Source organism: Anas platyrhynchos, chromosome 3 (genome assembly GCF_047663525.1).
Source record: "Anas platyrhynchos isolate ZD024472 breed Pekin duck chromosome 3, IASCAAS_PekinDuck_T2T, whole genome shotgun sequence".
NCBI lineage: Eukaryota > Metazoa > Chordata > Aves > Anseriformes > Anatidae > Anas > Anas platyrhynchos.
The window spans coordinates 73219604-73245812 of record NC_092589.1 but is presented as its reverse complement, the minus strand read 5'-3'; the positions used below and the strand labels follow the sequence as shown (position 1 = coordinate 73245812).

Here is a 26209-nt window from a genome sequence, read left to right as displayed (position 1 = left end):
GCCTTTGGTGTCCTGTTGTCCCCTACCTCCTGCCAAGAAGATACTTAAAGTTTGCTTTTCCAGAATGACTACGGCTAGTGCTTCTGTTCCAAGACAGCCAGTGTTTTTCCGAAAGCCAGTGTTTTTCCCTTTTCTCTACTAACTGAAGGTTCACAATCTGAATCTTCAGATCATTGCAACCGAGGCAGAAAAAGAGGAATTGTCTCTTGTTTATATACTTACACTTATTATGTAAGCTTTATTGACAATCTTAGTGTCAGGGAATGCTATGGATTGGAAGCAAATAGCTATGCAGCTTTGCATGTGTAACCCTTCAGACCTAGTAAAAAAACAGCTGTTTCATGGTAACTTCCTATTAAGCATCCCATTGTTTTGACAAGTTTGAAGTAGCTGACTTAAAACTCTGAAGAAGAATAAGCAATTTTAAATGACTTTCACTGTGCCTATGAGTAGAAGTTTTCACAAAAACAGTCAGTAAATTGATGTGTTTGTCCCCAGCAGATACTGCATCTGCAGGATCAGGACTAGTGATAGTGAATGTTGACATGAAGAAGGAAACAGAAGGACTTAAGAAGCACATGTAGGGGAGGAAATGGCAAGGAGTGACATCTGGGAGGAGAATATTGGTTTGCTTGCCATTCCAAGACTGTGTTTATGGCTCTGTAAAATTTTTAGCACCCAGGTTGATGCAAGAATGAGGAGGGACAGGCGTAGGGGAAGAAAAAAGTGTTTCAATTTTTCAAAAATGTTCTACTGCATATCTCATATATGAAAAGAAAGAAGTGGTCTTTTAAAGCCCCTCTACAGGTAAGAAAAAAAATGGAAGCATGCCCTCTTGTTACGGCTTTGAACGCTAGTGATTTGTAGTCACAATGGAAAGTTGGGTCTTCAAATCACTGTTTCGCTCTGGCATCTGACAAGAGAAGGGGTTGTGACATTTTTCAGACAATTAACTTAAATTTAGAATAAACTGTTACAATCTTTGACAGGAGTTGTGTGTGAGAGCTTTTTGGGGCAGGTTTGAGGTGGGCAGTGAAGTTTATATGTCATAAACATCTTTATGGGGACTGTGGGAAACCAGGTTTTTCAGCAGATACCTGGGAATGAATTTCCTCCATTCTTCATTTCCTTCTTTGTTATGGATTATCTCTGGCTTAGAAAAGCACATCGTATGCTTAAAAGCACTTGAACACATTTCTAAACATGGTATTTTCCTGGTATAGATAGCATTTCTGAGGTAGGCTTACACGTTTCTGGATGCTGGAATTGCTGATAGTGGAGACAAAAGAAAAATGAGTATTTCTGCTGTTAACATTTTCAGACTGTTTGTATCCTGCTGCCACGAGATAAGCCTTTGCCATTCCTAAAGGTAGTTAAATAACCTCTGAAGCTCTGTATGTGCAAGTGAGAAGGGCTCATTGTGCCTTAAGGAGCCTAAAGCATTGTCTTTCATGTAGAGGTCCAGCCTGACGTGAAAATACTCAGACATTGGATTGAGAGAAAAATTGGCAGTGTTTTGCCCCAAATACATAAAAATGGGCAGGAGTGAGAGCCAGAAGGCCCTGAGGCCTTGCAGGTGGGGCTTGAGGCCGTCACAGCTCTGGTAGCTTGGGGTTGCTATAGGGAGAGCTGGGCCTGCCCGGGCAGGGTGCTGGCACATCAGTCACCTGCTCCATCTGTGCCCTGACCTGGTGTTTGTGTTGTCTGTGGAAACCAGGGGAGAAGGTGCCATCTTGGTGCTGGAGAAGGAGGACCCATGCTTTCCATGTGGCGGAGGGCAGCAGCTTGGTGGCAGGCAGTCAGCCAGGTATCGGATGGGGCAGTGCTTCAGCGATGAAAGCCTTGAATAGCCAGGCTTCAAAATGTGCCTGCCTGCCTGCTGACGGGATATCTGGTCCCAGAGCCCAGAATTAAGCTGCTCTGCTTGCTATTTTGTGGGGTGAGGGGCTGGAGGGAAAAGGGAAAAACTGCTAAAACGGGTCCTGTCAGCAGCTGGGCAGGGAGGGGTTGGGAATCAGCTTGTGTATTTATTTAGTAGCACATTCACAGTTTGGAGCAATTGGCAACCACATAAGGTAAGCCTTCAGAGAGATACACAGCGATGAGCGATGACACAGAACGGCAGTGATGAGGTGAACTTTGTGCACAAGTGCTGGCAAGGTCCGGGTCCCAAGGGGATCAGGCACCCAGATTCCAGCGGGATTTGAACGCTCTAAAAAGTGCTGGCCTTGGACTCCGTAAACATATATTTGGAGAAAGCACTGTGGTTAGAGCAGTCTTTTTTTATAAGAACAGTATGTTTTGGCTTAGTAAATGCTTGCTCTACTCTTTTACAGATTCTTGTTTTGATTTATATCTTGCATGTTCTTGTTTGTCTCCTTGAGTGAAACTGTATATTCTTTTTTTTTTTTTTTTATAAATGTTTTGAATCTAGCTATAAAGGGCAGCAGACAAAAACACGCAGTGATCCCAAAAAAAGACTAATTGGTTTATTTACTCAAAATCCTGGCTCTTTTATGCTGAGTTATGCAAAATTACCACAGCAAGAATGATCATTGACAACAGGTTTTGTTAGTGTTTTAATCTAGGGTTGTATTTTATGGCTAGACTTTAAGGAAATTGGACAAAAGATGTAGGTCAAACAGTATAATTAAAAATACAGAACAGCAGATTGGATCCAATAATAATTCACTTTCCTGCTGCTAATGAAATATGCTAGCACAAATTAATGGCTTGTTACTTAAGCCCGTTGGAAAGACTTTGTCCCAGTACAAAAGGCATTCAGTTTGAAAATGTGTGTTACAATCTTCTAACCAGCAAAGCTAGAGATTGGACATAGCTATAAATCCAGTGTGTTCTGGGAATAGAAGCTGGCAAAAACACTCCTAGCAAAGTATCAGAGCAGGATCTCACTGGGATTTGGAGAGCGGCTAATGTAACCGAGTGCAGATGTTTATGTGGACCGAAAGACGTTCCCAGAATAAGAATACCATACAAACACATGGTGATTTTTATAGCAGAAAAACAAGGAAGTGGGGATAATAAAACATATGCTCTTATTTCTGATGAAGCATTTGCTGTTTTGCTCAATGTGCCTCTACTGAAGTGGGCAAGGCTGCCTCTCCAGTGCCTGCTGCTGGGGCCTATGGAAGCTTCTGGAAGTCCTTGGGTTGTGGGGCTGGTGCTCATGTGAAGCTCCACAGGCTCCCTGTGTGGCTCCCTTGGTCTTTCTGAACTTGGCAGAGGAAGTAAGAGTTTCTGAAAGTGTGATGTATCACACGCTGAGGTAACAGCTAAAATAGGTCAGGTGGATTTCATCCCAGACACCTGGTTCTCACTACAGGCTACAAAGGGAGCCTAGGGTGATGAGCTTAAATGAAGGTATTTGTGTTATACATAGATTTTAGTCAGATAAATTCTGACTGAACGTGGAGCTTTTTCCACTGATTTCTGGGAATCTGGGATTAACTCCTCAAAATTCATGGTGACAGAAGTGCTGCTTACATGTAGGGCTGCTGATGGGTTGCGAGTCCTATGCATGACACTGCTTGCAACCATTTGTCCTGTCTTCATGCCAGCCTCACATGCACTGGCCTAAATGTGGGTCCCCTTCCTGAAAATGCTCTCAGGGTAACTCTACCAAGAAGAGCAGTCTCACTGACCTGAAACTAGGACATCAGGGTCTCAGTACTCTGTGGTTGAGGAAGAGGCAGATTGCTACCAGGCCTTTATGGCCTATGGAGCCCTTTCCTTCCCTACCGTATACTATCTCTATAATTTTTTCACAAACCTATCAAGTTGCACCCGAAACCAGGCAGACTATTTGTACCCAGTTCTCATACTATAAAAGTGTATTTTGCTGATGCTTCAGACAAGTTCCTTCTGCAAGTTGAGTTTATTTCTGGGCAGATTTACTATTTTGCCAAAAATTTTGCTTTTCTGGTTATCTGGAGAAGTGGTAATTTATATTTCTGCTGCTTCACTCCCCTCAGCTAACTCAACTTCAGTTCCATCTTCTATATCATAGCATGAACTAAGTAATTCCCATTAGTTTGTAGCCGTATCTGAATTATTTTTATCTGAACTCTACTGCCTGCATAGTGGCATCTTTTCTTCCCCTCTTGCTAACAAGGATTGTCTGCTTTTTATTTTCCTTACCAGTGTTTAGTTTAGCTGGTATTTTTTGCTTTAGTTCTGGGCTTCCCAGCACTTGTTTCTTTTCCTGTTTTCATTCTCTGCCTTTAACTTTTTCATTGGCTGCACCATCCTTTCTTACAAGCTCTTTACCCTGCTTTTATTTTGAGCACAACTATCTTCTCTTGCATGTGAAGTTCAGAGAACTGAATTCTCTAATTCCTTCTTTGGTTGCTTAGTGCAGCTCTTACTATCTCTTAACAGAGACAAGGATTTGCCCGAGACCTTAGGATACTGTTGACCAACAAGATCTGCAATAATGTATATCCTACACTTCTGTATTCAACCTCTGTATTGTTTGTTTGTTTAAGAAAAAGGGAGAAACCTTATGCCCACAGCTGCCAAACAGATTCTGCAGACCACTGAGAAACAGATGCTACAGATTGTTACTTAGTGGTCGATTACAAATAAACTTGCCTCTTCCTTCCCTTTGCCCCCAAGAAAGAAAACCCAAATCTTTCTTCAATGACTTGCTGCTTTTCCTTAAAAAGACAGCTCCAATTTTTTTATTTTTTTGCTTTTTAATTGATTACACATCTAACTGACAAGGTAGTAAATAACTATAATTCCAGATGTGGGGAAGGAACGCAGCTACTTTAGAAATTATCCAAAAAAAAAAAAAAAAGGATTTTCCCATGAGAACTGAGTGACTTTAGTAAAAGGGGATTATTTGCAGACAACACTCTGTCAAAAAGTGGCATTTCTCGCAAGTTTTTCTACTCCTCGTATTCTGGTCAACCTCAAGTAATAGTTTCAGGTGAGAGAAATAGTGAAAAAATAGATTTTGAAGCTCAGTGGTTTTTATTTTGGAAAATAATTAAAGCAAAAAAGCATCAATCGTTTTCTTGTAAAATGTTTTATTCAGCATATCAAATTTCATTTTTTGATTATCCAAAGTTTCTGGAGTGTTCTTAATAAACTGGGTAAAGAAGGGAGGAGATACTATTTGCTAGCGGGATTAGGGTGGGGTCTTGAAAAAATTTGGCCCAGAACAGTTATCTCCTATTTTTGTCAGGCTAGTATTCAAAATGGGAAGAATCCATTCCACCCAGTTCTGTTCCAGCTATTAAAATAAAATTCTCATTAAAGGAAATGCTGAATAGATAGTTTTTTTTATGAAGATGCTATGTGTTATATACTGTTTATATATCCACTTATATATTTTTATATAAACAATATATAGAACAATATATAGGAGTGGGAATTTATGCCATTTACATAGACATTTCTCCAGGTCTAGATTTCACAGGTGATTTATTCTTGAGAAAGGAGCTGCCTCTTCTCGACTGCTTTGTCTTTTGGTCTGCCAAATGGAAATACACAAAATGGATGAAGTATACAAGATCTCTTCTACTGAGAAGGTCCAGCAGCTGGAAAGAGAACTAGCAGCACAGTTGGCAGAGCTGAAGGCACAAATAGAGGACAACGGGGTACTCAAGGGAACACCAGGCAGAGCATACAGGTAACGATAATTTCCTGAGGCATGTAGGAAAGAGTGAGATTATAACAAAGCATTGCATCTCTCTCTTTTTGCCTTTTATTTTATTCATTTTTTCAAATAATATAGATTTCATGTGTCTAAATATTCAATTTAGTGACTTCAATACATACATGGGAACCATGAATAGCAGGTTTTTCTTTGTGTGTACCCCACCATTACATTAGAAATGGAAGAAAATGTGAAAGCATAAACTAAATCCCATTTCATGTCATGTATTGCAAACAGAACTTTAAACCTGCCTAGCATGTTAAGTACTTCTTTCTTGTGGTGAAGAGGAAGTAGCTTTAAACATAATGCTGGGATGTCTAAACAGAATGGTCACAAGTAAGACAGCTGCTCTTACTTTCCTCAGCCATAATGAGATATAAACTGTGACAATGCACCCAGGTTTGGCTTCAGGCAAGCTGTAGACCACCTGGAGAATATTTGAAGGAAAACAGACATCAAGCAGTCTTGACTATGACACTTGAGACAAAAAGGAAAGCAGATGGACTACTGTCTCCATTCCACTCTGAATTATAAATCTTTAGACACGTGGGAGATTCTTGTTAAGACAAGGGGAACACATTTCTGTTTTCATTTATGAATAGGAAAAAAACATGGGCCAAAATTCAAACTTTTCAAATACTGTGTTAATTAAACACTGATGTCTAGTCAAGGAGGTTGCTGACCATTCATGATTGGAGGCCTTTAAGAACAAGATAGATCAATATTTGAAAGCAAAAATTTACTTTTCCTGCCTTAGAGCAGTTGGAATGCTAGATGATCACAAAAATTCCCCCAGTCCAACCTCACTAGGGTTCTGAAGTGTTCCAGGGGCATTTCCCATATATTACTTTTGGCCAAGATTCAGAAGCAGTTTTCTAATGGCCCAGGTTTCACCTATGTTTTTAATTTACATGCATACATTTTTATTCAGTTAAATAAAAAATTTGCTACATATGCTTGCTGCAAGTCTATTGATGCATGAAAATTGAAAAAACAGTTTTCATCCACAACTTTTCTCAGCCCCTTGTGATGCAGACATTTTAGGAAAGAAGCTGGTTAATTATGAAGGATGCTTGTCAAGGAACTCTGCATAATTGTGGGCTGTCATATGTGCCCATAAAATTGACAAGCATCCAGATGGACTTTTTAAAGACTTTGACTAAAGAAAATGGAGGTGGAAGAAAGTAGTGTGCCAAAAAAATTCTTCTAATTAAATAAATGATGCTGCTTTAGTATAGGTTTTTATACCATTAAACTCGCTTACTGTTAACCTCGCCATTTGAGTTGTGCTGGGCCTTACCAATGTTTGCTTTCTACAGGCTTGTGTGCAACATTCTGCTGAATGTTTCCTTTTTCTCTGCAGCTCTATTCCAGTTCCAAAGGATGTAACTTATTTCAGAAGAGAAAGGGAGGTAATACTGAAAAAAGTCTTACAGGTAGGTAGCTAAATCATACACTAGCTTAAAATAGGTCACCAAGTCAGAAGTGAAAATTAAATTCAGGAAAAGTGATATGTTTTGGGGAATGAAAAACAATCTAGGCCTGTAATATTTCTTTGCCACAGCTCCCAACTAAATTCAAAGTCTGAGTATTTTTCTATATTCACCACTCAGGAGATATATTCAAAATACGCTCTGTTTGCAGGTGACAGAGGCAAAACCCCTTGTTATTCAGGCTGATGTCATGCAGAGGGAGTTAGAGAGCTGCTGGAGAAGGGAGTACACAGCAGCAAGCTTGCCTCTGCTGCTGCACCAGGTAGGATTTCTGCTTGCTGCAAAGCTCCAGGCAGTTTCTTCTAGCCCAGCAGGTTGCACTGTGATTTTAAAATAAGAATGGTATGCAACTCCTTCCTGATAACAGGCATGAATGTATTAGTGCTTGCAGTTTAAAACATTTCCTTGTCTGATGTGAAATAATCCTATTCTGTTTCTTTGAAGAATGGGAACCTCAGCCAGATCAGATGGGCTGGAACGGTGTTCATGTATTTCCCTGCTGCTTTTGCTCTGTTCTATTATATCTGTGTTGTGGGATATTTTTATTCCAATTTTTAAAATGGAGCTCAAATTTCTAGGCCCAATGGATGGAATTCTGCCATTTTCCTTGTACCAAGTGTTTTTTTTTTTTTTCATTCCCAAAGTAAGAGGTGGATTATCTTGTTGCTTTCTTTCCACTGTGACAACTTAAGTACCCAACATAATATAAATGTATAGAATATTTATATTATTAATAATAATAACAGCTCAGGGGTCTTTGACTATTATTTTGGTGTTGTTTCCTGATGCTTATGATGATCTATATACTGCTTAAGTTTCCTGTCATGTTAAACTGCTGTTGTTTACTAATGTGTGATGTGTTGGTTATTTTTGATTTTATTCAAGTTTTTTACAGACAGAATCACTCAGCTAGTCCAGAGTAAATATTTGCACATGCTTAGATGGAAGAGATTTTGTACACACAGCAGTGTTATTGAGAAGCTTTATCCTCTCTATCAGGTAGGATCCGAAAAGTAGGTTCTAGCACATTTAGTAGATGTTCATGAAAAACAGTGTTTTTCGTTGTTAGCAATGGCTTTTTTTCATCCAAAATAAAAACAAAAATAAAAAATTATTGTTAGGGGTAATTTATAAGACTTTTTAATATTTAGATTTTGGTATAAGTTATGGTAGCATCTGTTTATATGGTATATATAGAATCATCAAATCATTTAGGTATAAAAAGACCTCTAATATAATCCAGTCATAAGTTTCAAGCAATGCAATACTTGCCTGGAATATCACATCCCTGTCTTCCACCTGCTAGTACATAATACGAATATTATGTATGTAATAGGCATTTAACCCTATTTAACTACAGTCATTATGGTTTATTGAAAAATGTAAGCACTTGTAGACAAGCAGCATCTCAAGTCCGGTTCAGGAAGATTGAGAGTTTTTACTTTTTATCTCTGCTTTTATTGTTATTTACTTTAATAGCAGTTATTTTTCTCAGTTCAATATTTTCAATTTTCCAGGAGAAGCAGTTTTTGCTGCAAATAAACTGAGCTCTCTTACAGGTGAAAATGTTTTTTTCCCCTTCAGACACAAATAAATGTCACGCAAAATAGCTTAAATAACTGCCTTGCTACTATGTGACTATTCTTCTTTATAGTTGTAATTCATACTTGTTGATGGAATCTTCTATTAAATCATCTCTATTGTCAACAACTCTATTTTCTGCTAAGCACGGTCGTGCCAGTATTCTCAGTAAATCTTTTGTTCTTTGGGTGGCTGGAATTTTCTGAAGGTTGTGACTGCTGGGAATCATGGTGGTAGAGCTTTGGTAAAGAAGACAGTGAAGAGATCCACCATTTTCCCACATGATCTTAATGACAAGAAGCAGATCTGCAACAGAACTATTAGGGAAATGTATGAGCTGAGGGCCAGGAAAGAGAGAAAACTGATGCTCTGGTGCAGGCAGAGAAAGTGGCAAACTATGTGCGTGCTTATCCAGATCCTGTGCTGTTAAAACTACTTCAGTAACTCATTCTGTCATTATTGATGAAAAGGAAAATGCTGAGTAGATGATGGCCAAAGTGTATTTCCAGTTCCTGGCCAGTTCCAGGCTGCCTCTGACCAGCATAGATGAGCATCTAGATGAGCCATTCCCTAATGGGAAGTTCTCTAACATCAGCAAGATGTGCTTTTAAAAAACTGCACTTTTGCCCAGTCTTTTAATGGAACATACTTTTCTGGCAGGGCACTTGTATGTGAAGTCTCACCTTTTCTGGTGTTACTTGAAGAGTCTGGCCTATTTAAATGGAGAAAACATGTGAAAAGATCCCCCTACATGTTTTTCAACATTATCATTAATCTGTCTGCATTCACACTTTGATGACTTAGTATACTCTGAGCTGTCTGCTTATGGTCAGTGTTAGCTGCTTAGAGAGATTCACTATTTAGAGTGAAATTTGTTTTTCCTCATTGGAAATACCGTTCTTAAGCATTTAGGAAGGAATTAAACCTTAGAGATTATTCTCAAACTGAGACTTCTTAGGGAATGCAATGGTCTTCTAGCTAATTAGTGAAGATGCACAAGTGCAAAAATGATAGTTTCTCTTCTACATTCCTAAATAGCAGCGAGTTAGTCACATCATGGAGGAATATAATGATGCAGTTCAGAGGGCCGCAAGACTTTCAGCTGCAAGGGAGAATTTCCTGACAGGAAAGAAAAATCCAATGAATTTGGTGACACAGGAAGATCTGATGATTTACACTCAGTGGTTAGTGTGCCACTTCCACTCTTTGAAGGGCATTCACCGTTTTCTCCAGGTAAGACAAACATTTTGAGCAGTGAAAATATAATTACACAGCATTCAAATCCTGGGTAAGAAAGTAAATTCAGTAAGATAAAATTCAGTGTAAAAGAAATCTAGAGGTTTTGAAGGTACTGAGCCAAACTCCATACATATGACTTTCAGTTCTTTTAGCATATTGATTTTGCTGGAAAGAAAACACCTAAATTCAGCTTTGTCATTGTTGTAAGTGGAATAATGAGTTCTCTGGCTGCAGGGTAAACAGCTTTGGGCTTCTTGGATTTAAGGAGATCTAGAATGAGGAGGAGAAAGCCTGAGAGACTTTTTTCCATATTGTTACTCTGATACTGTTTTGATAGAGCAGAATGTTATGAAACGGTTGAGTCATCTTGATGAATAGTTAGTAGATTTGAGGAGTATTTAAGTGTTGCTTTTTGAAGACAAATCTGAGTACATCCTTATTTTATCTAGTTTCTTTAATGATTTTATTAGTGCCACAAGTCATTGACAGTGAATGAACTTCTATAATTATACAGAATGGATAACTATATTTTTTTCTTCTGTGTTTTATTTTATTACTAAATTTGCAGTTGAATAGTTGTACGCCTTCTAACTGACTTAGAATAACAACAAATATGTTTTTAAATCCAGATTCTCCAGCATTTGCCTGCTTCTCATAGACTGAATGTGGTTGATGAGAAATGTCCTGATGTGATCCCAAACAACTGGGACAAATTAAGTGCTTTTGACAAGAATTCAGGTATTTTGACTATTAATGTTTTCCTCTTCAAGAGTTTCAGGAAATGGTGAGAAATGATCAGCTTTCCTTTAAAAGTCCTATGGATAATGCATTTGTTTATGTATGTTCTTTAAGAAAGGTCAACAGTGCAAATGTGGGAAATACTGAATGTTGTCCTTGGTTTACATGCTTGAGAAATTTGGAGCATGGCTTTTGAAGTCAGCAAGAATCCTGGAAATCTGGTGTCCAAATTCCGAAGTGTGGAGCCCTAAATCTGTGGCGGTTGCTGCTCTGGCCTCGCCATGCACTGGGCTGCAGAAACAGGCAGTTCAGAAGAATACTTGTGGGATCAGCTCAGTGGAGAATCCAGGATGTTGTCCTGATTATGCCAAACCCTGAAACTCACCCTTCCAACTTTCTGCAAAGATATTATTTAAAATATTTCAGTGGGTGGCCGGTTTCTGGAGAAACTAAGAAAAGGGAGCTATTGTTCTCAGACCCATACTGAACTATCTCTAGAAAAATCTCCTTGTGGTTATTTTCAAGTTCTCTTTCCTTTTGAAGGAAGGGAGCGATGTTGCTTATGTGGAATTACCCACGTGAATGGTACTTAGCCTGACAGCATTCCTGTTGCAGAGTGTTTAAACCCTATAATTTAACCTGTGCTTTTACGGAGTGGGAATGGTGTTGCACTGTAGGAGCCCACGGGACTGTCTCTGGAAAAGCATAGCCCCTGCCTCTCTCCTGGGGGTGGGGCAGGGTGTATGCAGTCAGAAAGTGGACGGAAGGGATGGAGGAACAAAAGGGGGCTGGGACTTGTCTTCCCCCTTCCCTTTCTCCACTGAAAACTTCTACCACAGGGCATGTGCCTGTGGGCCTGCAAGGGGGAGCAGGCCACAACCCTGACCTGGAATGACACTGCCGTGTGAGGGACACTTCGTGGAGAACAGTGTAGGAAGGGAAGAGATGAAGAACAGAGCTAAGGAGAGTGCACATTTACCTGGGAAAGGCACAGGGCCTTTAACTCTTAGTTGTTGTCTGCCTAATCTCAGACTGGTCTAACTGGCCTTGCTGGTGCAGCACTCTTTCTCCTCTTAGCCCCAGAGGGGTCCCAGGCATGGCATAGCAGCATTGCACCAGGAAAGCAGCACTATCAGTGTTAAGGCACATGGAGAGGACAATTAAACCCTTCTTCCGTGATAAAGCCCCTCAGACAGGCCACATTTCTCTCACGAGTGGTATAGGAGAGGGAGGGATAAGCCATAATCCCACATATGGTGGGCTAATATTGCATGGAGAATGGCACTAGACCTCCAATATGTTATAGGGTTGATGCGAGCCATTCATTTTGCTGAGAAACAGATGCTTACTGGTATTTAAAAAGCAACTCAGAAGTGATCTAGCTCATTTTGATCTTCAGTATTTAGTTATCTAATATTCGAGGCACAGTAGCATATTACCATCATAAGCTTCATTCATCTCCTAGCTAGATCTGAGCTTCACAGATGAAACAACAGAATGATTAAACAAGACATTAAAAACAAAGACGAAGTAAAGCATGGAACAGAAGAGCAGATGGCCCTTTATTGCTGAAACAATGAGATAATAAATTAGATTACCTGTAGTTCCACTAAACCCCGAGAGTTTTGCTGAACTTTAGCAAACAGTAACTTACCTATTAGAATCATTGTGTGTATCTGCAGTACCCATCAGTATTGGGTAAAGGAGAATGAGCTGGCATTTTTTCAGACTTTCAAAATTCTCTGGAAAAGAAGTAGCAGATACAGTGCTGCAGTTCGTTATGGCTTGGCCCGAGACAGAAACCAGGCAGCTGGAATAGTGGTAATCTTTCTGTAGAGAAAGGTGATGGCACAGGGCAAACTGTAAGATCCTGCGTAAAAGACAGAGTTAAACTTCTCAAAAAGGTGAAAAGATGACAAAACATACAGGAACACAGTAGTTTTGTCTGATCAAAGGTGAAGGAACACCAAAGCCTTGAGCAAACCTGAGATGAGGTAAAGGAGGGGAAAACATTTCCATTCTTCTAAAAATGGGTGCTATACTGCAGACAAGACTCTTCAACACGGATACCAGGCCACTCAGCCATCCCTAGTACACCCTTGTTTCAGAGGTTTGTGATAACAGCATCATGCCAGTATCAGATACTGGAGGAGTGATAACCCTAAAATAGTAACATACTTGAAGTTCTTGTGGCATGTGAAGATTTGGGAGGTGTGTGTGTGTGAGAGAAGAATGCTGTACGCCCCTGAGCTATGACTCTTTGTTCAGGCAGTAGGATCTGTTAGCTGGCATCCTTTACAGCTAGAAGATAGGCACTCCTCCAAGGACCATGGAGGTGACCTGACCTACAACAGCTGTTAGACTTTCAGGGTCTGGTGGAAGGCCCTTCCCTAAAAGCAAAACAAAGATAAAAATCCGTATGAGTGTGGGCTTTTCCCTCCCTCCTTCTTTCTCTGGCATATATCCGCTTCAGTCTGGAAAAAGGAAATTACATCATTGTATGGATGCAAAGCAAAGGGCACTGACAGTACTCTTTGCAGTCATGTTGCTTAAAATGTCAATGTTCTCCAGCTGGACTGATTATGGCTTTTTGCAGAATCCTGTCACAAGGACACTGGATTCACATTGCCACAGCACAGCACTGAAACCGAGGAGCTGAGACCCCAGCTCCAGCTTCTGATGGCTCACTTTGGTATTGACTATAACCTTGAGGATCTGAAGAACCCAGCCAATGAGATGGAGCTCTTTTCCCTGGTAACTGAAATGTGTTTCTTTATACTTAGGGGAAAAACAAAAAAAGCCTTTAAAAATATGCAAGGAAGTTCCATTTATGACAAGTCAGTGTTTTGTGTCATGGAAAAATAAGGTTATGGTCACTTTTGTTCTTGATAGGAAATGGCAGAAAAGTCTGAATCATTCCCATTAAGCTGTGGCAAACTCTGACAGTTCTACAGCATTTGTATTTTGCAGTGTTACCGCTCTGAGTCTGTGCCTTTGCTCTCCCATCTCTCACTCGTGTCTTTTGTGTGTTTTTCTCGAGTTTTCCTGCCCCTGTGTTGTGCATCCCAGAGCTGTGGTACTTCCACTAGAGGTCGGCTTCTACACACCATCATCAGGGACTTTGCCAACCTGCTACAGTTAGGGGTTATCAGCAGGAATAGTCTGTTTTTCATCTGTTCCTTCACCTACTAGCAAAACCAACCCCAAACCTCCACTTTGTGTTCAGGGCCCAAAAGAGATACATAGCTGTGAAACATAAATAGCATTGCTTTTAAATATGTCTTGTCTTACAAACCATGGCCTGTAGTGGAGCTGGTGGTACAGATGAAAAGGACAAAGGTTTGGTTACATAAACTGGTCTGTAAGTCTGCCATCAAATTTGACTTGCCCTGGTGAAATCACTGAACTACCCAAGATAAGTACAGGCTAGGAAATAACGCAAATTGCCTTCACTGTAGGCCAGTGGTGCTTGATTAATTTTTGAACAGGATTTTCAAAGAACCTCCTCTTGATGAATGCTATTCCTACCAAAGTTGATGACAATAGATTTATCACTGACTTTGACCAGAAGAGAGTAAGTATTTTTGAAAATCCTGGTGTTCTTTTTGGAAGCTCTGGAGTTAATAGCAGGGAGTTTCATTTTGCCTGCTGAAAGTGAAAGAAGAAAAAAAAAAAGGAACCAAAATGTCATCTTTGTCTCTTGACCATTCCAGTTATTTATTTTGTTTCAGCTGATTATATGCACTATTACTTTTTATAGAATTTAATACGCTGCTTGTGAAATTTATAACCGTGCCATCTCCTTTTATACTTCAGGTTGTCAGAAAGTTTAGAAGCATCTTCAGCAAACAGCAGACGATGAGAACATTTCCAGTTTATGACACAGAGGCTTCTAGATCAGATAAATGGGGCATGTTAGATCCAACCAGGGCTTTGAAGAAGAGAGCCAATTGGATTCCCTTTTTAAAGGTAACTGTGAGGAACTTTCCTTTTTTAAATGTCTTAGTAAAATGTTCTAACCAGTCTTCAGGATGTACCAAGATATATTTCAAAAATAAATCCTTTTTTTTTTTTGACAAGTAGAATGATGATCTTTGAACAGTCAGGTCTTAAGTACCTTCTATACTTAAGTATAGCATATATATATATATATATATATATATATATATATGTATATATAGTATAGCATATATATCTGCATAGTCAAGAGTCCCTGTTCATGTCTGTTGAAAATAAAGTAAAAGTGAATATCTTGCATTTTCCTTGCGAAATATTGCCTCTTATCCCAAAAACATACAGTGATATTCATGAGTTATGTGGTTATTTTTATGTCAACCAGATTAAGCCTAAAGTAGACCCCTGGCAGCAAAAGCTTTTGATAAAATTGAAACAATGGAAAAGAGTGGATAAGATTATGGACCTTCATTCAAAATTTGTAGAGGTAATGTAACTTCTCATTTAAAGTTACTTTAATTTATTTATTGTACAATTCCAGGTAAATTTAATATCTAGAAAAAGGTTGCCTCATGTTTGTGTATCATCTGTACATGCCTAAATTCATTAAAGATGCATTACTAAGGTGTTATAGAGAGATTTCTTTTCCCCTCTTTCTCAGTTCAGTGGTTTCAAAATGCAGCTTGAACACTTGCATAAATATTCAAAAGCTCTGAAGTTCACCTAAGTCAGGTCAAGTCAGCCCCAGAATTTGTGTCAAAAGTGTCAGAGGAATTGCTCAGAACAGCTTGTTTTTTCTTTTTTTTTTTTCTTCTTTTTTTTTTTTTTTTTTCATTTGACTGAGGTTCAGGCCTATGGTCAAAAGACAAGGGAGATGCTCCTATAGCGAGGCACAAGTCTAAAACTTCATTAAGTTTTAGACTGCCTGTGACCCACAGAGAGGTGACCGAGCTTCACAGGTTTTCTCTTGATTCTGATGATATATTGCTATTTCTGGCCACTTTGGATATGTCCCGCAGGCCAACCCAATTCCATCTACACTGCCTGCCCTCCAGCACATTCACAGGTCAGGCCTGCTTTGCATCCGCAATGGGTTTTAGGGACCTGTAACACTTCACATCATTGTCTTGCAAATCACTTTCAACTGTAAAGAGTAATATTCATTTGTCCTAATTAAATCATATTTACTGAATGTACCCTGTAAGGCTGAAGGGCTGATTAGTGTGTGCCCAATGAGCTCTGCTCATTCACACCTGCTGCAACTGCATTGAGGGACTGCAGGGATTTCTGGAGTATTACCACATATTTCCTGTGATATTTTCATGTGTCTGGCATCCTCATCTGTAAAACTGGTATAACAGGTGTTCTCTGCTTCTTAAAGGATGAGGAGAATTAATACGCTTAAGATGGTGAGCTAGTACTATAGGATTGGGTCTGTATAAATACCTCAGAATACACAACTGATCTGGCAATCAGATGGCGAGGTTACTGCTTCTCATTTCTTTGCTAAGGCATGACAATGTTCTTCAAATTATATCTTTGAAACAAGTGATGAAAAAATCCTGCAAGATTAGATATATTTTTCAGAAATTACCTTTTGTACCATGACAGGTTTTATTTAACGTGCTTTTGGCAGTACAAGATTAGGTATTTACTGTAGCTTTTTTTCTTTAATTTAGGACTAAAATAAGCTTTCTTTTATGACTCCTGTTTTCAGACCCTTTCACCATGCCAGATATTTCACAAAGAAACCATTCTTTCAGATCTTGCCACAGCGTATAATTTCTCTGGAAAGCTTGGGCAAAAGCCGTCATCACCACTAACAAAAGTAAAAAATGGCTTTTCAGCTCACTGAGACAATGAAAAAGAATCCTTTTCTTTGCTTCTCCCATGGTAATTTGCTCAGCAAATATTGTATTTTTGGTTTTGGTCAAGAAATATATATACCTCCTTAAGGATGAGGAGTAACAGCAAAAGAGAGAGGAATTACCCAGGAGTCCCACCCCTCCACAAATCTCAGTAAGAAAAGAAGTGCTTCTGTGTCCTTTACAGTCTGGTGCATTCCTTCTGTATGCAATGACAGACAAGTCCATTTCTATATTTTCACCCCAAATAGAGAAGCAGTAGTGGGCAATGCTGTGCTCCCTCACTAGATGCTCTGAATTGACTGACTCGCTTTCTGGCATGCTGACTTGTTTGCCTTGTGAATCTTTCCTCTGTGTTTGATGTGGTTTGTCTAAAGGTCTCGGACATGGAGAGGGTGCTGGAGGGTCTCCAGAATCATGCAGCAGTGGTGCTCAAACCACATGCTTTGCAGTCAAGTTCTGCCACCTCTCATGCCTCAGGACAGCCGAATTATGATCATATCTGGAAGGAAGTCTATGCCTTCTCTGAGCATCAACAGGTACTTGGAAGAGGAAAAGATGAATAATAGTCAATGAATGTGTCTAGCGAGTATTTGTCAGTTCCGATAGGAGGCTCCTCTAACTAATAAGTCTCCCTTTTTCAAAATTTAGTCTCCTTTTACTTGCTAGCCAATATCTGCCCAGCTGCAATGTATGGTTGTTTGTCCAAACTACGTACATGATGCCCTCTCTTCCCTGGAGCTCACTAGGGGCTGTGCAGCAGTTGCTGGAGGCTGTCCAGCAGCTGAGCACCTGTGAATCTCACAAGCAGCTATCTGCTTTGTGTAGGGACCTGTTCTCACACCTGCAAGAGAACAAGTTCCTCTTTTCAAGGAGGAAGTGGAATTTGTGGGCATGGCCTTAAGGAGGTTCAGTAGCTGTAAGAAAAGTTGTGAGAGATCTTCAAGTTTTGGAGATGGGGAAAAAAAGACAAATGGCTTAACTGACAGGGAAGTGAATAAGAAGTAGGGTCTACCTCTTGGGTATCTGGGAAATGTGTGGCATTTCTTATATGGCATACTCAAACTCTGTTATTAATCATCTGAATCAGAAGGTATTCCTTTGATGGACTTTGATTACCTGTTTATCACCCTTCTGATTCAGAAGTCATTCACAGCTGCTGCTTTAACAAAAGTAAAGCATTACATACAGAACTTTTAAATATCAGAAGCTTCTGTATCTTCAGTCGAATGCTTCATTTGGCTCACTATACCAGTGTCAGGCTGACTGTACCAGTGGGCCCTGGGCAAATTAAGAAAGGGCTGAAGAATCTCCTTGCCCCACTGTTTGTTTATTTTAAGAGGAAGAGTCCCAGTAACTGGAGCTGGATGTAGCCCCAGTGTCAATTAGAAGGTCCTGCATCTCTGCTTGTGGTCAGGGTCAAGCAGGGCAGTGGGTGATGTAGAAGCAGGGCAGAAAGACAGCAGAGGCAGAAAGACATCACTTAATCTCTCCCCATTCCCTCCTTCCTGCTGATGAATCTGCTCCAAGTCTGCTACCAACCCTGTGCATAAAAATAAACTCACATATTTTTGTTAGGAAAAGCTCACACATGTAAAAACATGCAATTCTTCTTACCTCAGGTTGACTTTAACCCAGGATACAAGAAATATTTGATTATTTAATGAAACTTCAGAAAAAAAAAAGAAAAGAAAAAACACAAAACAAAACATTAGGTTGACTAATGCAAAGTACATAATGATTAATAAAAAATAAAATAAAATAAATTTGCACTGTACCTCTCCTGAAAAGTACACTGACTCCATGACTGGACTGGGAAAGAGTTATTTTGCAAGGGACATGACTGATCTCAGTAGCATTAGGTTAATTAAAAACCTAATTTTGAAATCAGCCTGGTCATGATGGTATAGCAAGGCTTAATTCAGATCTTCCACAAGAAAAGCACTTTTTAGGTCCCAGTGTTTTTAAAAACAAAATTAAACTTTTACCCAAATATATGGCATCAGGCTTCTTAGTCAGTTCACTAACATATTTAAAATGACATTTTCTGTAGCGCTTTAAAGTGGAAATTTTAAGTGGACATGCTTCATCTCATGCTTAGTTCAAATAATTACACTGATGATATTTAATAGAGATGCAGAAATACTGCTGTTGATTCATAAAATTATATTATAATTTTATTTAAGCTCACATTACTTTAAATAATAGTGATTGAAGGACCTAGTATTTCTAAAACTTAAGAAATTAGACATTGTTTGGAATCAACAGGAACAGGATGAATGAGGATGGTCATGGTTGGGAGAAAGATAAGAATAAAAAAACCAGTTAACAGATAATCTATCATAGCAGGGATTATACAAAAAAAGTATCGGTGTTTGACAGTTTCTCATGATTTGTTTAGCTTGAAGGAATTTTTGGAGGCAACATCCTCATGTTAACTTGCAAATTTATATAACAGCCAACCAAGTCTGCAGTTCATTTGTGTTGCTTGTACATGTGCCTTTTTAAAAGTACCAATTTGTGAATTAATATTTGTGAATATTAATATGATTTTTGATAACCAGAAAAAGACAGTGCCAGAATCAATATTATAAAATCCTTAGCACACTGAAAAGTATTCCAACTTATGCCATCCAAGTTCAAATGAAGTAGTAAAATAAATTGGGATAGGGAAGTGGGTTAAGAGGACAAATCTTTCACGTATACCTGATTATTTGCAGAAATTAATTGGATGACGCCTAGTAAATCACTGCCCATAACATTCCACAATTAATAAATATTGTGTGACTCATACATAGCAATCTTCTCATTTACACTGTTACTAATGCCAATTTAATTTCACTGATGTTGGTGGAGTAACTCCTGATTCATGTGAGAAAGCCTTGGAGTTGATAACAAAGCAAGTATATGTACTTATACGTACTGCTTGCTGCCCTTCTGCTACTGTTCATACTGCGTTGTTGAGTGTGCTGGAAAGGAGTGAGGGGGGAAAACCAAACAACAAAGATTGTTTTTAATTTCACAGGATGTTAACTATGGTTTTTAGTATTTGACTGTGGTGGAGATGTTGTGTACACATCACAGTAAAACTTTTCCTCAGCCTCGTCTGATGTTACTTCTTTGTTGCCACACTACGATTTTGCCCCAACCTCAGCCCATCGTCTACTGGAGCCCAGAAATCACTTTTTACTGGAAGGGAAAAGACAAAGATTAGTAGGTCAAACATGTAACTAACCATAGTTGGGTTGAGGTTTTGATGAAACAGATTTTCTGAACTTTTTTGGACAAGTTCCTTGATCTGACCCTTGCTGCTGTCTTGTCTTTAAAATAGGGATAGTTCTTTCATACAGCCCAGGGATTTTATGAGGATAAAACACTAAGGACTGGAGAGCAATCAAATATTGAAGACTTCTATGCCACTGTAATTTCACAGCTAGATGGATTATGAATTTGTTCCTGTATGGCAGTTTCTTTCCTTTTTTTTTTAATAAATCTTGTGCATAAAGCTGTCAGGTGATAAACATAAGCATACTTACCAAAGCAGTCTTTAACCGTATGTGTTGTAACTAGGAACTAAGTACTGAGGATGATCACACAGCTGTGGCTCATGGTGAGGAGGATGTAGAAAACACCAGCTCCAGTAAGCCCCCAGGATCCTGCAGAAAGAAGAGTGAAAGAGGGTAAAAATTTTCTTGTATATATGTTTGCATTTCATAAAACCTGAAGGAAGAAAAATATCAGCCAATATTTCTCTGATGGAAGCAGTAGTGCCATCCTCTTCTTTTTCATTATTCCAAACTGTAGGTTTCCATGACAGTGAGTCCCAGAGGTAGCAGCAGACTCTCAGACAACAGACATAGCAAAAGTCTTTACTTTAAAAAGGTTTAGAAATCTCCTTGAGTAGCAAAAACATAATTACGTTTTTTCTGTGTGGAAAAAGGTATAGTTATATGAGCACCTTGCAGCTGCTAGGATTGGAAGAAGGAACAACAATTGCCAACAAGGAGCATGTGGTGACAAGAGGAACCTACCTGTCCTTTCTTCTCCTACGTCACCTGAGGCTCCGAGAGCTAAAGGTAAAAAACAAACAAACAAAAAAACAAAACAAAACAAAAAAACTCAAAATCTGCATGGATCAGAGTTGCTGTTTTTTTTTTACAGTGAGGGCTGTCATCCAAATGCAAACACAACTCTGTGTTGTTCTGGTTCGTTTCAGCGAGTATGCCTGGGGATCCTGAACTATTTTAGGTCTGTGGAGAGAAGCCTGACCATCAGTACCTCAGGGCTCTCCTTCAAGGCTGGTCATCTAATTCCCTGCGCAGAAGACACCTCCTGGGTTAATGCTGCCAAAGGAGGCACTGGTGTTTCTGGTGGCTTATGCTCTCAGCCCTATATTCACTACACGCCAGCTGACTACAAGGTGAGTGGTCAGCCTAGCCGTAAGCCTAGCGGACCTAGCTCTAATTAGACATCAAGGTTTGCAGACCTAGCCTTAAGTCTCCCAAAGCATGTGCTTCAGTAGAAGTGTCGAATCTCTCCTTCTACTTCCATGCAAACTGTGTTGTGATAAATTGCTGAGTCACCTGAGGGATTTGGTGTAACTTGCTCCTCAAAACCATGTGTCTTGCGTTTATGGACTTTGTACCTATATCTGCCAGCGGTCTGTAACAAACCCATGAGACACTTCAGGCATGCAATACTTTAGTGTGAGTAACGCTGGCCAGATAACCATTAACTCAGACTAGTGCTGCTGACTCGCTTGAAGTAAGACCTTTATGTGTGGGATTTTCACACAGTAGATGTTCCTGAGAAATCTGAGGTATTTTGTGATCTAAAGAAACGATTTATTTAGATGTAGGTACAGTTTAAGGTTTGTTTTGAACCTTAGACGAGAGTATGTGGTTGAACTGATAAAATTAGTACACTTACCTTCACAGACTGGAAAAAATCATTTCAATTAAATTCCTAAGCTTTATCAAGCTTTTGTTCCCCACCCTTTTTTTGTAAAATATAGCAAGCAGAATGAACATATCATGCTGGTATTAGTGGTTTGATGTGATAAAATGTCTTGTCTTTTGAACTGTAAAATTTCTTTTAATCTCTGCTACCTAAAACTCAGGTCAAAATTCTCATATAAAAATCCTAAAGAAACACTACAGCACTTTACTTCTTCACCACTTTACTGAAGACTTGTTTGCTTGTTTTTGCTGTAGAAACGCATAGAAACAAGCACATTGCTACTTCATGGAGGAATTATGGCTATTACTGAAAAGGAAATAGGTTTCCTGCCCACATTTTTTCTAACATTAGGACTTAAACAAACAAAAAAACCCACCCACCCTCAAAAAAACCTTCCTGTCTCTAAATATGATAAAAGTCTAAACCTCTTTAGAAATAAAATCTTTGGGGAGGAAATGAAGTTACTGATACTTTTAAGGTATCTTTAGCTTTATTTCTAATATGGACACTTTTATCCTTTAAACATCTTTAAAAACCCAACCTCTTAAACTGCCTAAATGGAAAGCTACTTGGAACTAGAAAATCTCCATTTAATCAATATTGAATGGGTTGGCCCAGCATGTTCAAATTTTCAGTTCAGAAAAAGTAATTAAAAAATTATTCTTTCCAGTGGAGAATTTAGTTTTCCTGGAAGCCGGCATTTTGACAAACTGTTCTTCTGGTTCTGGAAGAACTGTGCATAATCCATCTTTATTTTCATTCCCTTTTTCCTGTTGCAAAGTGGGAGAAATGATGCAAAGATCAATTCTGACCTTCTATCTAAGCACTCACTGTTCTGGTGATTATCTGTGAGATATTTCAAAGAGCCCCTAGCAGTGAGGGAGGCGTTGTTTCACCATGGCCTCTCTTTCCCCTAGACTAATACATAGATATGGATATATATGCTTGAACTTCAACTAGAGCCTAGATAAATATTTACTAATCCTATTACAGTTTAATTGGCAATGAATTTAAAAGCATGGACAACAGTATTTCCTTAACAACAGTTTCTAATGTGATTTTCTTTTTTTTTAATTTTAATATACTGCACAGACTGTCTCTCAAGAACTGAAACAATAATAGAGCCATTTTCCTGGCAAACTAATTGAGAGCTATCTAACATACTCTCTGATGCAAGCTATAAAACCAGGACCGTATGGCAATCTTTTTTAATACTTTCAACATCTAATCTATGTCCAAAATTGTGTTATGAATCCTTCCAAATTGTAATCTGAGCCATTGTGATGGCTCAGCACAAAATATGTCTGAAACTGAGTCTGAAGCAGTTTTGCACCCTCAATAGCAGACTGCTTGGGATGGAGGTCATCAGCAATGTTAGCTTCAATGACAGAAGGCCCTACAAACAATGCATTACATTAAATTAAGCCTCATTCTGTCCCCTGCTGAGATTCAACTTGGAAGAAAATAGATAAAATATATGTAGGAGCATGAGTGTTATTTTATAACCCAAAAGGGATTTGCTAAGCCCCAGTAAACCGGAGCAGAGTTACTGGAGGAAAATCAAAATCTGCAGGCAAAAAATCTCACATAAATATCCAGTTGCTTGATTTGTTTCTACAGATGTACAGCTGGGTATTAATGTTTTTATGGAATAAGATGTATTTAAAAAGGCATAGTAATCTTTGAATATGACTCTCATAACAAACTCTGCAAGGAGAAAATCTTTTTTTTTTGTTCTGTGAGAACTCTCCAGTTTTGTGTCACATGCCCCTTCTGCAGAATGCAGTTGTCATTAACCAAGATTTTTTGGTATGGTACAGAGCAGGAATCATTGAAAAAAAATCAAGAGGTTGAAAGGGAAGGCATTTCAATGAGTGTTCTTCATGAGGATATTTAAAAACACAGTTGAAAACCCCTCTACCTTCTATGGGGAAGTTGGACTAGTATTTGCTCAGTTATCTACCTAAACCAAGTAAAATTTAATTCTGCTGCAAAGGGCTTTGATTTAACCTTTAACAAATTCTGCAGCCTGTCACTAAGAGTGGTGAAACAAATAGTCCATTTGGAAGAACAAGGAAAGAACAGAGAGTGCAGAACAGTGTATTAAAAAAAGGAAAGGAATCTCTGCCCAGGCTGATCCAAGATTATGTTCAAATTACGTGTATGTTTTGCAGGGCTCCCTCATTACCTTTATGGTAAAGAGTGCATTCTGATCCAACATAGATCTATGAAGCTGGCAAGCTTTACTTCCCAGCACAATTACTTTTGACTGGCCAAGTTTGCCATGACTAAAACAAATACCTCTTCCTTTTCTCTGTCCATTCTTAAAAAAAGAATTTTAACACATCCAGGTGATAGCAGGTAGTTTGGGTAGCGCTGGGGATTTTGTAAAGGCAAATGTTAGCAAAGCCAGTGAAAGGAGGAAGTGCCAATATATCGTGCACCATTGTGTGGCACTAAAATGAGAACAAAGGTGCATTACAAACAAGGAAATAGTAAAGACAAACAGTGGAAAACTCGAGCTTATATTTACTTGCTGTCTTCTTAGAAGAAGAACCATTTTTAAAGGTTCCTAATGCTATAGCCATACTGTTTATTTACACTGGGAGATTAATTTCTGTAATTATACACCTAAAGACAGATGTGTGCCTTTGTGGCACTCTTAGTGAAGAGACAATATTCTGAAACTTAATGTGCCACTTCTACTGAGGTAGAACTGAATTCTTGCCCGGGGCGTTACCAAGTTAGTAGTGACTCATTGCACACAGAGATGACTGTCTTTTAAAAACATTGATGTTTTTTAGGAAAGCGTTAAGCTTTTCAGTTCACTTAACAACTCACTCTTAAACTATTCTGTTGAACAACTTCTGACCTTACAGCAATTTGGGACATCAGTCAATGGGCATTCCTATTAATTAGTGCTAAAGTCTTCTCGTGTTTGAGCTTATCTCCAAATCTTACCAGTGTTATTACCCAAGAAGGCTTTACAAAATGTGTTGACTTCATATTTGAATGGCAGAATTTAAGACTTCTTTTGCCAAATTTGAGCTAAATTATATAAAGTGGAAGAAGTTGTACCCCAGGTCGAGAGCTTATCTTTCAGTTTTGATACCTTCTTGGTGCTTTTTGTGGACTTACATGCCTGAAGGAAAAACTAGACACAACAGAAATTTCATACAGTTTGTGTTACACCATTATAGTATACATGAAATCACAGTGTAGGTGTTACCAGGAAAAAAATATTTCAGCAACATTTTGTTCTTGTTCTTTGCTAATGACAAAGTACCATGTTACTAGGCCTGGCCCACTGTTAGATATACATATTATACAGAAGTGCAGTCCTTGTAGAACTGACTGTTTTTATATCTCTGTGTCTCTGGGTATTTTTCACACATAGGTGCATAGCGCTCAGTTCATGGAGTTTGCAGAGGTGGAAAACCATGATGACTTCCACACTCGTGGCGATGGATATATTCACACACAGGACCAGAGAGGGGCTTACATCATGTATGATGTGGCTTTAGAGGACCTGAAGAAGCTTGAGAACCAGCTGCTGCTTGTGGCCAGTCAGTACATCGAGAAAGATAAAAGTAAGATAGCTACAGGTCCAAAACACTTGTGATAATTTGGTTTGCTGTTTTCAAGGTAGACCGATCCTATGACTTCTTGAATATCTACAGGACCAAGTTCTGACTGGATGTTTAGGACCTTTCTTTATCTCCCTAGTTAGTTAAGTGATGAATGTTATGTAAGGATCTAACTGAGCACATGGAATTGCATGTCACATGTTGTTGATGTCAAAGCTGTGCACTTATTCAGGGTAATAGATATCAAAGTCATCCTGGAGGGGAAAATAACACAGAAGGGACATTTACTGATGTATTTAAGTAATATAATGAGCCAGCAAATCTTCAAGGCACAGAGCAAGTCAGCAAAGAAAAATGTTAATTGTTTCTGAATGTCTTTTAATTAATGTATTGGATTGCTTTTCTGCAAAACTAAATTTACCTTCAACCACTTTGAACTTTTCTCAGTTTGTAAAATGAAGCTGCAAAATAATTTGTTTGCAGACTTTTTTTTTTTCCTGTTGCTTTTTTCGTAGTCAGAACTGAGATGAGGCAGACTGGATTACAGATTTCTAAAAAGAGTGGCCATATTTCTAGAACAGTGAGGAGGAAGAAGCCAGAAACTGTAGAAAACTGGGGGGAGAGCGGGGACAAGGGCCATTAGAAAACAGTAAATAAATGACACGTACATCTATGATATTCAGAGAATTGCAGAAAATATTTCCTGAGTCACTGGAATAACATTCTATGGGATGGAATAATGTTTTTGGAGTTTTAGTATGATTCCCCAAAACTGAATGTGTGGGCATGCAATGCAGGTCATAGCCAAAGATTAAGAAGACCCAAACCCTTATTCCTTACAAACATGAATGCCTAACTGCCTGCTAGGACTTTTTTTGGAGTCCCTGAAGGTCCTCAGTGTGGGCCTTCTCCTGGAGCATTTTTTTTTTTTTTGTATGAGGAGAGTATGAGAGAGTTGGGACTGTTTGTCCTGGAGAAAGTTCAGGAAGGATCTTGTCAAGTGTATAAAAAACTGATAGGAAGGAATGAAGAAGAGGGAGCAAGACTCGTCTCAGTGGTGCCCGGTGACAGAACAAGAGGCAATGGGCACAAATTAAAAACGCATTTTCT

The 26209-nt window shown here is 39.0% G+C and overlaps 1 protein-coding gene and 1 long non-coding RNA gene across 4 annotated transcripts in view; one reads left to right on the top strand and one right to left on the bottom strand.

Annotated features, from left to right (window-relative positions):
* Window positions 1–143: 143 nt before the first annotated feature.
* The window catches only part of CCDC162P (coiled-coil domain containing 162), an 89056-nt gene continuing 62990 nt past the window's right edge, over window positions 144–26209 (top strand). For all 3 annotated transcript variants that reach the window (XM_038175810.2, XM_072036112.1, XM_072036114.1), the window contains exons 1-15: window positions 144–1807; window positions 5429–5656; window positions 7047–7119; window positions 7328–7438; window positions 8062–8175; window positions 9796–9990; window positions 10626–10734; window positions 13331–13488; window positions 14551–14703; window positions 15074–15175; window positions 16931–17092; window positions 20124–20233; window positions 20494–20629; window positions 20770–20973; window positions 24910–25102. In XM_038175810.2, coding sequence (XP_038031738.2) covers window positions 5505–5656; window positions 7047–7119; window positions 7328–7438; window positions 8062–8175; window positions 9796–9990; window positions 10626–10734; window positions 13331–13488; window positions 14551–14703; window positions 15074–15175; window positions 16931–17092; window positions 20124–20233; window positions 20494–20629; window positions 20770–20973; window positions 24910–25102 — 1972 coding nt within the window. In that variant the 5' untranslated portion in view covers window positions 144–1807; window positions 5429–5504. The remainder of the gene's footprint in view (window positions 1808–5428; window positions 5657–7046; window positions 7120–7327; window positions 7439–8061; window positions 8176–9795; window positions 9991–10625; window positions 10735–13330; window positions 13489–14550; window positions 14704–15073; window positions 15176–16930; window positions 17093–20123; window positions 20234–20493; window positions 20630–20769; window positions 20974–24909; window positions 25103–26209) is intronic.
* On the bottom strand, window positions 17868–20691 carry LOC119716287 (uncharacterized). Its single transcript, XR_005264091.2, has 3 exons — window positions 20585–20691; window positions 20090–20209; window positions 17868–19742 (listed from the first exon to the last, which is right to left on the bottom strand). It is a non-coding gene; the product is annotated as an uncharacterized lncRNA (long non-coding RNA).